General features: G+C 37.4%; 2 protein-coding genes across 3 annotated transcripts; one reads left to right on the top strand and one right to left on the bottom strand.

The window, feature by feature from the left end:
* Nucleotides 1-21: 21 nt before the first annotated feature.
* On the top strand, nucleotides 22-2,785 carry aptx (aprataxin). Its single transcript, XM_044113935.1, has 7 exons — nucleotides 22-210; nucleotides 849-895; nucleotides 1,007-1,285; nucleotides 1,405-1,464; nucleotides 1,558-1,784; nucleotides 2,147-2,250; nucleotides 2,359-2,785. The coding sequence occupies exons 1-7, from the start codon at nucleotides 81-83 to the stop codon at nucleotides 2,511-2,513; spliced, it is 1,002 nt and encodes a 333-aa protein (XP_043969870.1). The 5' UTR covers nucleotides 22-80; the 3' UTR covers nucleotides 2,514-2,785.
* A 1,297-nt stretch (nucleotides 2,786-4,082) lies between these two features.
* On the bottom strand, nucleotides 4,083-8,319 carry scpp1 (secretory calcium-binding phosphoprotein 1). Of its 2 annotated transcripts, none has more exons than XM_044113931.1 (9): nucleotides 8,135-8,319; nucleotides 7,703-7,757; nucleotides 7,438-7,482; nucleotides 6,332-6,385; nucleotides 6,202-6,228; nucleotides 6,034-6,075; nucleotides 5,271-5,312; nucleotides 5,129-5,188; nucleotides 4,083-5,041 (listed from the first exon to the last, which is right to left on the bottom strand). In XM_044113931.1, exons 2-9 carry the CDS (start codon nucleotides 7,754-7,756, stop codon nucleotides 4,538-4,540), a joined length of 828 nt encoding a protein of 275 aa, XP_043969866.1. In that variant the 5' UTR covers nucleotide 7,757; nucleotides 8,135-8,319; the 3' UTR covers nucleotides 4,083-4,537. The 2 variants fall into 2 exon arrangements, with proteins under 2 accessions (XP_043969866.1, XP_043969867.1); XM_044113932.1 differs by having other exon boundaries at nucleotides 4,083-5,038.
* Nucleotides 8,320-11,171: the final 2,852 nt, after the last annotated feature.

Here is an 11,171-nt window from a genome sequence, read left to right as displayed (position 1 = left end):
AGACGTTAGCCCAGTTATCACCAAGCGGGGTTTGCAACGTATATCTTGCTAATGGTAAAAAAGATTTAAAAAATGATAAAATGCCTATTTGCTGGCTTGTCAGTGAAGAGGGTACCCATAAACCAATCCCGTTACCTCATTTACGTGCGGTTGTTGTTGGGCGAGGCCCAGAAACGACAATTAAAGACAAGAAATGCTCTCGGCAGCAAGGTACCCAACATCAGTTTGTATGCTAACATTATAAAATGCTATAATGCTTAGAATGCTACTTACTCGATGAAATGATAAAAATGTTGGTGCAAAACTGGCAACAATCACTGCCAGGTTCTTGGGTCAGTAATAAAATCCTATAACAGCATTGCGGTTAACAGGCAAAGTAGGGTTTGGTGGGGTGGAAAATATTTTAAGAAAATGTTGTTTTCTTTATTTATGTTTATTGGCTCTCATGCATTTCACCTGTTAAGGTGGAAAGACTTGTCTTGTTAGGGAGGAATGTGACTCTGTTTTAGGGATTGTGTTGCTGTATTTATATTTTGGTTCTATCAAGGGTCATAATCTCAAATAACTTGCTGGAGTTGGAGTCACATAACCACATTTCATTAAAGTGGACTGGAATTGGGTTAGACATAATCTCCCAGCAATTATCTACTGTCATCTACTGTTTTAAATGTTCTATAGAAAATGGCTCCTATGTATATCTTTCAAGTCAAGTATAAAATGTAACAAAATGTGAATGGGGAAAATGAGCAGCACCTATATTATGTTTTGTGAAGGTATAGTGATGGTAATGTAGACACACATTCTCTAATTGAGCTTTACTAAAATGACCTCTATCCCTTCCTTCCCAGTTGAACTGAAAGCTGAATGCAACAAAGGTTATGTCAAAGTTAAACAAGTAAGACTGCAAACATTTTGATTCGTCACTTATGCTGAAACATTTTTTGGATTAAAATTATTTTATTATGAAATAATTCTTTCTTTTACAACTTTGTTTGTTTTTTTAAAGCTGGGCTTAAACCCCACCTCAGTAGACTGTGTGGTGGTGGGGAAAGGCAATGAGGTCAGAATAAAACCTGGACAGAAGCTCCACATTGTCAATCAGCTTTACCCCTACACCATACAGTTCAAAGAAGATCTCTCTGGGCACCACAGCAGCATCAAAAGTCCAAGAGAGAAAACATCGAAGAACAGTGATGGCCAGAAAAATGTTCAGACTCTAAAAGCTCCTAAACAGAACACAAATGGCTCTCCATCAGTATGTCGTGCAGAAAACACAAAAACAAATGTGAGGAAATAAATGTCCTTGTGCTTAAGATGTTGCTTTTATTATTTTGATTGTGTTGCAACCTGTTGAACATCTAACAAGATAAAATGTTAATAATATTGATTCCTCATCAACTGTAGGAAAATGTCGGACATTGGAGCCAAGGTCTGAAAACTTCAATGCAAGATCCTCAGATGCAGGTCGGTACCTTAAAAAAAAAGGATGTAAAACCTCTGTCATGTTTTCCCACAGCCTAATTTGTATCGTGAAGTGAGACTTTTTCTGCTTTTCAGGTTTACAAGGATGATAAGGTTGTTGTGATTACAGACAAGTACCCCAAAGCTCGCTACCACTGGCTAGTCCTTCCATGGCAGTCGATTCCCAGCCTGAAGGCTTTACGTGGAGAGCACTGTGATCTTCTCAAACACATGCAGCAGGTTGCTGACCGCATGATCCAGCAATGTCCAGATTCCAGCACACTGCGGTTCCGGTCAGGTTACCACGCTATCCCAAGTATGAGGTAAGCAAAGGCTGTGTTATTACTCCTATTACCTAGCAATGTGACTGCTGGTAGTAAAATCCTGAACAGCTAATTTTCAGTCATTAGCTGTTTACTTACATGATATTGGCTTCATATTTTCAGATAAACTTGGAACATCTACTGGAATACAACATGTCTCTCCGCCTTCACAAGCAGTGTTCTGTTTCTACACTTGCATTTTTCAAAAGTTTTAATGTCTTTTTAGTTTATTTATCAGGAAAATATACATTTCATGTTGGTCATAAACTTCACCAACATGTTCATGTCCACAAAAGATGTTTATCTTAATGCCTGATCTGATCGCACAGATAAAGAAATACTTATTTTCTTTCTTTTTACAGTCACATCCATCTCCATGTGATCAGCCAGGACTTTGACTCTCCTTGCTTGAAGAACAAGAAGCACTGGAACTCTTTCACAACAGAGTATTTCATTGATTCTGATGGTGGGAATTAATTTATGTCTGTTACCATTTTCTGCATATTTCGCTGTTTTCAATAGCTTAACTACAGTATTTGAAAGGATGCATAATCTATTTTTCCTCCCCCAACAGATGTTATTCAGATGCTTGAGACATGTGGAAAAGTCACTGTTAAAGAAGGTTCCAGTGAATTGTTGAAACTACCTCTCCGCTGCCATGTGTGCCACAAAGAGTTTCCTACAATACCTTCTCTGAAGGACCACTTGAAATCTCACTTTCCCAGATAATTGAGTGGTCTTAACATAGAAGTAAACACACGTTTAGTGTATTTTTCTAAAATGTTGTCTTGCATTAAGTGTTGTAATTATGCAAGTTGAAAATTTGTCACTTCTTTTGTACATTTTTGAAAATGTAAAAAAAAAAAATGCTTGTCTAGAGTGCATTTGTCAGTCTTATGTCAAATGTTGATCCGCTCTGACTTTATTTTTGTTTGTACACTTCATTTTCAAATAGGTTTAGTTCTTCATTCTGATGCAATAAACATTTTCTAGAGACTTTATACACTTTTCTTCAACTCCCGTATTATATTCTGTAAGAAAACAGTTTTATGCCATCCTTAAGGAAGACGTTCTGTTTGTAATGCTGTGGGTCTTTAGTTAACTTGCTGTTTTTCACAGTGAAAATCTAAAAAAAAGTATTTGTATTGCTGCCGATATGCTGTGCTTTAGAAATTACATTTATAGTTGTCAGGTAATGCTAGAACTATTAAGAGGTGCTTTATTAATATTCAGAATGTATGCAAATGCATACAAATTCAGTACTATTTGGCCTTGCATCACTTATTTACTTTGCAACCATCACAAAAATTAAGTGATTTCCAATTTGACAATACTTATTCACCAAATTTAATCAAATAAGATGATTTAGACCTAACTGCAAGTAATGGTCACACGTTGGAGCTTTATTATTCTTACTATTATGACTACTAATGATTCTATCTTTCTCTGCTTAATCTTGTTTTGGGGGTGCTGTAGATTGAAGTGCTTTTTTTAACCCCAGACAACTAATCGATTGGAAAGTGAACAGAACCTTGCTAAAGAATATGACTGAAATAAGATGTCGAAATAACACCATCCTTAAACTCGCTTTTACATACATAGTTCTTGCAATATTTTTCTAAACTTAGGACCTAATTGAGCAAGACAGATGCATTCACGGTCAAAAGGGAAACAATAGACATGCCGTTGTCGCCCTCTAGTGGTTACATTTCCAAACAGCAATTTCAGGGGAAAAATGGCGCAGACCGTAGCCAAAAGTTTCTGAAGTTAATGTGACCATTGCGTCACTCTGTACATTCATATTAAATGAAAAGGAGAAAACGCATTTTGAAAGGAAGGAAAAGTTAAAGATGGCCCGTACGGGGATCGAACCCGCGACCTTGGCGTTATTAGCACCACGCTCTAACCAACTGAGCTAACCGGCCATGTTTAGATGTGTGAAATATGTATTTAAGTAGCTGAAGGTTGTGGTGACCAGTTTTAGGTTGTAACAATGTGGGGCTGGACTGAAGGTTCACCTTACAGCAGGACTGCGGCCCTAAAACATACTTGAAACTAACCTCACTGCGGTGGAGCTAAGTGCAAATGGATGTCACACTTTTCAGATTGTCTTTAAGATAAATACAAAAGACATACCTATACCTCATTTCATTTTGCTTCAAAATTATCCATTGATATGTGATGCCAAGTGACAAATATTTTGAATCACATAAATTAAAGTTTGTGGTAAAAAATTACAAGGGATTCAAAACCTTTGCAATGAACTGTATATTTATCTTTTTATGCTGCCACCTGAAAGCTTCATCACAAAACTTAGCACACATTTTTCCTCTTAGCAACCATTGTTTTGCACATAAGGGAAAACAGTACAGTATGTTCCTAAAGAATTTATTAGACAAAAACATTGTAGCATATTTTCCGAATTCCTTGACTGATGGACAAAAAAGATCTCCATTTCAATAAATGCAAGATCCTGTGTCCTGATACATTGTCTCTGTGTAAGTGTAATATAGTGCTGGTCTAATAGCCAGCACAACAGTCCTGAATACAATGGCTATATTAATTTTATTTCTCACATGTTATCAAAGCAAAGTATATGTGTAGGTTATATTATCACAGTAAATGTTTACACTTAGTGAATCAGCGGCAGGTCACGTCATGGCAGAATCAATGTTCAGAGTTGAACATTCGTTAGTCTTTAAGCTGGTCATTAAATAAAACTCTGATATGACAAACATAGAGGTTGTATTTCATCATCTTCTGAGCCTCAGTTCCCTGTCATCCTCGTCTGGCACCAGCAGATGCTCGCCCAGTGAATGAGCATCATCTCCTATACCCTGCAGAAAGTACTCCTCACTTTCGCAGCTCTGTGTACTATTCACACAGTTTTTGGCCCTGACTTGATCCAGTTCGGCGCTGTCACTGGCATTACTGTCTTCCATGCTCTTGCTGGCAGTGCTGCTGTCGTTGCTGTCGCTTGTCTCCTGGCTCTCCTGGCTCTCACTGCTGCTGCTGGCAGTGCTGTCGCTTGCAGCAGCTGAAACATCGCTGCTGTCACTGGTGTCTGCGCTGTTGCTGGTGGTGTCACTGCCATCGGTGGACTTTTCCAACAGAGGTTGCTTGGTGCGGATCTGAACTTTCTTGGTGCGAGTTGGCCGTTTACCGCTCAGTTCTGGGTGACCTGTGACCTCTGTGCTCGTGTTGTCTTCTCCACTCGCTCCTTTGATGACACTTGGAAACACTCTCACCCAACTCTGCTGCAGGGTTTAAAGGAAGCCCAGGTTTACATCGGTGCAATAATGGTTTAGCTTAAAATCAAGAACGTAAAATATGTTTTCTACAACCTTTCGAAGATTCTCCTCGCTGCCCATGCTGTTGTCTTCGGTTTCAGCCATGGAGTCCATCTGAGCAGAGATTATGAAATGTATGAGTCATTGACAGCTATGGAGAAGATTTAGTGGGCAACTATTTTTCTTCTTCCCTTACCTGGTCACTCTCATCTGAATGACTGTCGCTCTCCTCAGACGTCTGTTTTTGAAGACAGTTTTAGGTAGTCAGCACAAAGTTTCATACCAGTGCAGCAAAACTAACATTACATTTGTGTTTAATTCAGGCAAAGGTTTCTATGAATCCCAGTGTCTTGCAAAAGTATTCCTTGAACTTCTTTATATTTTGTTGCATTCAAAACGTCAATGTATTTTTTGGCCTTCATGTGATAGATTAACACAAAGTAGGACATAATTATCAAATGGAAGAAAAATGATGTAAGGAGTTTAATACCTTTGAAAACATTGCCATTCTTCTCTTTTGTCCCCTAGACTTTCATGCTCCTAAATAAAATTTTGTGCAACCAAACTGCCTTTATTATGCACTTAAACAGTAAATAGTGCAGATCAGTGAGTAACTTACTCTCAGAGCTGATTAAAGCAAACCGTATTATGCATGACAAGGAGCACACCCATAAATGAGGAATAAAGTTATGGAGAAGTTTAAAGTTGGGTGGTTAAGAAAAACACACACAATCATGCCTTGCTTTTTATCTGTCTATCACATCATGTCAACAAAAGAAAGAAAAAATTTATGTTGTTTGAAATCTTTTGCGAGATTCTTTAAATTGTTTCATTTGTTGTTTCTCTGGCTCATTTACCACAATTTGAGGTTTGTTCTTTTCTTTTAACTCTAAATGTATGAGACATAAACGACATTGAGGAAATTGATGACAGTGAACATGAGTGATTGACCAACACACCTTGTCCTCTGAAGTGGCTTCTACTGATTCAGATTCTGAACTCTGTTCACAAAAAGACACATTTATAGCACATCATTTCAAAATGTCTTAGAGTTGCGTGGCATCAATTATCCAAAAATATGCTTTCTTTATAGATCAAGCTCATTTCTGGAATTCAAAATATCTCACCTGGTTGAAAATGTTTTCCTCAGAGCTCTGTATCCCAAAGAGTAAAAAGAGACATCCACATTTAACTAAAATGTGAGAATGTTCTTTTGTCAACTTAAAAACATACATATATACATATATATATATTTACCTGGAGCTCTGATGTGTTATTTTCAGAAGATTCTAAAACTGACAAACTTTCAGTCTGGAAAAGAAAAAAAAATAAAGAAACCTACATGAGCACACACCCCAGTAGTTTTAATTAGATTTAATTACACATCATGACTGCAATATCAACAACCAAAACATCCATTAAAAACCTCCTTCTTGACAAGCTCAGGCTCAGGCAGAGCTATTGCTGTACAAATGTCTGGAGACATATATGTATCCTTGTAAACAATATAATGTCAGCAGAGGGAATTGTCTTGAGGTCTGTACCACACCTATTGTTGGGCTTCCTGCTGACTCTGTCAAAGAAGCATTTTCATGCCCATTAAGAGAAACTGTTAACATACAATCCTGATTAAACGTGTGTATGAAAAAGTATTCCTGCTTCAGGACAGTTTTCAGGCAGCAAGAGTTTTTTTTCTTGGACAGTTCTCAAAATTGGAAAAGTACTTGTACTATCACCCTGAACTCTGTGGGTGGAGCTTAATGACGGGAGGGTGCTGAGTATTTCATATTCGAGGTCTAATTTTGCAGCTTTATATTTTCAGTCGTCCCAAACTCATTTACCTTCATTTGAATCATTGGAAACTCAAGACGTCAAATATTTCAAGACTTTATGTAAGCTACATATATTTACAAAGGAAACATTTTTAATTACTACCTGAACTTACATATTTTTATCTTAGGTTTCTGTAAATAGAAGTCAGTTGCTGTTTTTGCATGAATGCCACCCGAAAGTGTTAAATTCATCAGTGCAAAATTCATGCCATTATTTCCTAAAGGATGAAAACATCCTTCATATCACACACATATCAGGAGACACTTTGCCCCTAAGTATAGTTGATCCTAAATAGCAATTGTGCAAGCAGCTGCTTAGGAGGGATGATTCCAACTGCATTAACATTTACATTTAGTAGTAGAATTTGTTTGATTTGATGTAAAGCACTTTGAAATGCCTTGCTGCTGAAATGTGCTATACAAATAAAGTTTGATTTGATTTGATTTGATTTAGAAACAGTCAAGCATCTCTGGGGAAGTTGAGGGTTCGGGGTAATTAAGTTCAGGGAGAAGGGTGGAAATATTACTTACAGAGTTTGATTCAGACTCATTTGATACCAGAATGTTGTGTAAAATCTGTAAAAACAAAACAAAGAGGGACACCATCATACACTCAGGCATCCAGAAGGTTCCTGTTTTTTCATTGAGTAGATATCTCAGAATATCTCATCTCTTACTTCAGTTTTTTTGACACAATGTATTTTTTAAAACCCTAAAAGCAAATCATTAAGTAAATGTTGTCAGAAATGTTGGCCCTGATTCAAGAGTTCAGTTTTTTAATGAGTTTCGTACTTACAGGGTTAGCAAAAGCTGCTCCAATAAGGCAAAATGTTATAATGATAAGCTTCATTCTGCAACAGAAGGACACAAACGTTACAGTAATAAGTTAGTGTTTATCCCTGTCACCAATTCCTCCCAGCTCACTACAGAAGCCATTCCTTCATCCTCTGTTGAGCAAAAATGATAAGTTCAGTTCCAATCCATTACAATTTAATTTACTGGCAAGCCTTAACATGGTAAATAAGAAATAATAAACTAATATCTTGAATCTGCAAATCTAAACGTGAGGTCGGCAGAATTGACTTTAAAACATGCTTGAGACAGAACCAAGTCTGACCAACAAACAAACGCACAGACATCAGAAATGAATTATTTCTATTATTTGAAATGAAAGCTGAATATTAAAGCACAAAGTGAAAAATAATGCTAGGAAATTACAGTTTTATACCTCAGATTGAGTCTGTGTAGGAGATTTCAGCAGCGATCCAGGTATAGTAAAGACGATGACACTAAGTAAAATCCAATGCCTGTTCTGAGCTCCGTACCAAAAGTTGGTAGTTGATGCTCGACGTATGGAAATGCTGCAACACCCCGAAACACCACCGTATATATGAATCCTTAATTGGACTGATTGCATCACTTCCTTCCGGGTCTCTCTCTCCCTCCCTCTCTCTCTCTTTCTGTGTAGCAAACACACGAAGGTGTATTTGTTCCAGAAAGTGAGCTGAAAACAAACTCAGACTGGCATGATGATGATGATGATGATGATGATTGCAGGGCCAAAGAAACACACATTCACTCTCATAAATTTCCGCCGCCCCCTCTCGTGTCTAAAGAGAAATGTAATTTAGTCTACGAAACCATAGGTTTGTGGTCTGCAGGAAAAACAAACTCACCCACTGAGAGAAAAAGAGAGACAAGCAGCTCAGTGCAGCAAATGCTTGTTTCCGGTGAATTTTCCAACTGAAGTTTTGATTGTTTTTGGCATAAAAAAAAATCACAAGGCAGAGATAAAGTGTGGACTACAAGTAGCTGCCTGAATAATTCACAGGAAAAGCAACATTTTTGTGTTTTCTTTATAGATTGTATCAGTGAACAATATTGTGAGGAGGATTAAAGCCTTGCCAAAAGTCAGGCCCCTTTGTTAGGACTAATATATCTAACCAGTACACAGGGCAGGGTATCTACTGTTAAATATGACTCATTCTTATAAATAATGCATCTGCAGTTCAGAGTCCTAATGGAAGCCCTTCTGGGTTTTTTCTCACACAGGCTCATAATTACTTCCAGGATGTCCTTATATGGCTAGACCAAAAATAAGTGAACAATATCCCATGTTTAACCCCACACTGGATTTCTTTTGAGAGGATGAAACCTGTAATTAGCCTGGATGTTCACCAGTCTGGAGCAAACCGCTGAAACCACAGGGCAGGAGCGGGGTGGAGAGTGATGGATGCATGTTGTGGCTCACAGACTGTCAGCAATGTCTGTTCACTCCAAGGTGACAGAGTTTTAATATTGCGCCATCGTATTCAACCGCACACCTAGTGCAGTGAGTGCAGACAATAAGCCTATTTGGGCTTTATTACTGGGACTCTGTGTTTAATTTGATCTTGTTTGAAAAACAGAAACCTTCTCTTATGTGCATAAATGTTTGAGGGATTTCCATCTTTGTGCTTATGTACACCAATTACCTCACAACCAACTTTCTTCCATTAGTTGCTGTAACTAATGGAAGAGATGAAAATTTGTATTCATTCTCTCAATATCGTGAGAATGCTTTGTGTAAATATAATTTTAAAAGAACAAAATGCATTATCATTTAACGTTTTGGCAAATCAAAACTATATCCATGTGTAAATTATGCATGTGTAAATTATGTCCTATCTATGATGCATTTTGAAAACGCGCCACAAGGTTCAGTGTTTGGATACATTTTTTATGTTGCTATATTTAGTGTTCTAATGCAGTGTGGAAATGTTTGGAAAATACACAATTTAAGTTCTCTTTGAGTAAAATTTATACCACATTCCATTCATCCATTTCCGATGATTTGTGAATAATGAGTCTAGCGAGGCATTGTTAGCCTCAATTTCATCCTTCAATCCCAGAAAATCCCCAAAGAGAGTTGTTTTGGGAGAACCCTAATCAGATACCAGAGCTACCTTTATTATTTATTTATTTGTACAGCACATTTCAGCAGCAAGGCATTTCAGATGCCCAATCTGACTCCTCAGCCTTCATCTCTAAGGGTGAGTGTAGCCCTTCTGGAAGAAGCTTAATCTCTACCTCATTTTCTAAAAGGTGTATTCATCCATCTCTCCATTTCATATTTAAAGACTGTCCAGTATAGGAATGTCTGCTATACAGTCCTTGTGGACTTGTGTAAATAAGATTTAAAAAGGCAAAATTAAGGTTTAATTAAAAATAGAAAAATGTGTTGTAACCCTTTTTTGTGCTGAAATGTCACCAGTAGGCAAGAAACCATAGCCTGTTGCAGTGACCTCTTTATCAAATTCATTCATTTTGTTATGGATGTGTAACAAATGGTGTCCGATGCTGGGAGAAAACTTCGAAAACACACAGGGTGTCCACTGATATTAGAGAAATTTTATGCAAAAATACACTCAGTGGAAGAAATAATTGGCTTAGCAAGTAAAAATACACTGGATAATGTGTTAAAAGCCCAACAGTAATTGATGCTTTGCAGTTGCTTTGAACAGAGGCATAAATATGAAAGTAGAGCATGATGAGAGGTCAAAATAGAAAGTTCTGTACTTGAAAACTTTCCAAGAAACATAGGCCAAATTGGTTTCCTGAGAAAAGTAGCCAAGCCATTTTTAAGTAGGACACTCAGCTGAATCGAAAACAGTTTTGATGAAATGCAAATAAGGAGGAGCTGTAAAGATAAAAATATTACAATGAGAAACTGCAGTAACAAAAATAGACAAAGATTAACCATACAAAAATGAGCATAGGATAATTTTATTATGCTCTATACTTAGTTTTCTTCAAAGCAGTATACAGGCTAGACAAATCAGATACGCATAAAACATGATTTATCAATCATTTAATCTTCTACCTATTTTCACCATGTAAGTCTCTTATATAGTCTGTTAAACCCAGTCAGTGGGACGGCTACACATTCTTTTATCCCCAACAGTGTTTTCCTGCTCTTTCAGGCTGTAATGACCCAGCATTAGATGAAGGTGTTAAATTGTTACTGTTTGCGTGAGCAGCTTTTTCTAAACCACACGCACTGTTTTCCACAAACCCACTTGGCCATCTGAGGCTTATTCTCTAAACAAATGCACAAAACAATAGTTGTACCTGCAGGTTCTGCTCTGGGAGTGGTTTTAAAGATTATTTCCTTTCTGTCTTCCATCATCTGTCAATGTTGCTTGATATTCTTCAGGAGCGCAATCTTGGTATGCAGTGACATCTAGTGGCCAGCATTTGCATTGTTCGGCTGAATTCTGTCAAAA

Source organism: Gambusia affinis, linkage group LG04, assembly GCF_019740435.1.
Source record: "Gambusia affinis linkage group LG04, SWU_Gaff_1.0, whole genome shotgun sequence".
NCBI classification, from domain to species: Eukaryota; Metazoa; Chordata; class Actinopteri; order Cyprinodontiformes; family Poeciliidae; genus Gambusia; species Gambusia affinis.
Note: the sequence above shows the minus strand (reverse complement) of the source record. Positions and strands in the feature narration are given on the sequence as shown.

What these genes read in the sequence shown, in the direction of transcription:
- aptx (XM_044113935.1), top strand. Translation starts at nt 81, where the DNA reads ATGCCTATTTGCTGGCTTGTCAGTGAAGAGGGTACCCATAAACCAATC. An exon ending in GTTATGTCAAAGTTAAACAA is followed by an intron (nt 896 to 1,006) that starts GTAAGACTGCAA and finishes GTTTTTTTAAAG; the next exon opens with CTGGGCTTAAACCCCACCTC. An exon ending in TGCAAGATCCTCAGATGCAG is followed by an intron (nt 1,465 to 1,557) that starts GTCGGTACCTTA and finishes TCTGCTTTTCAG; the next exon opens with GTTTACAAGGATGATAAGGT.
- scpp1 (XM_044113931.1), bottom strand. Translation starts at nt 7,756, where the DNA reads ATGAAGCTTATCATTATAACATTTTGCCTTATTGGAGCAGCTTTTGCT. An exon ending in AAGCCACTTCAGAGGACAAG is followed by an intron (nt 5,313 to 6,033) that starts GTGTGTTGGTCA and finishes CTTCAAAAACAG; the next exon opens with ACGTCTGAGGAGAGCGACAG. An exon ending in GCGAGGAGAATCTTCGAAAG is followed by an intron (nt 5,042 to 5,128) that starts GTTGTAGAAAAC and finishes TAAACCCTGCAG; the next exon opens with CAGAGTTGGGTGAGAGTGTT.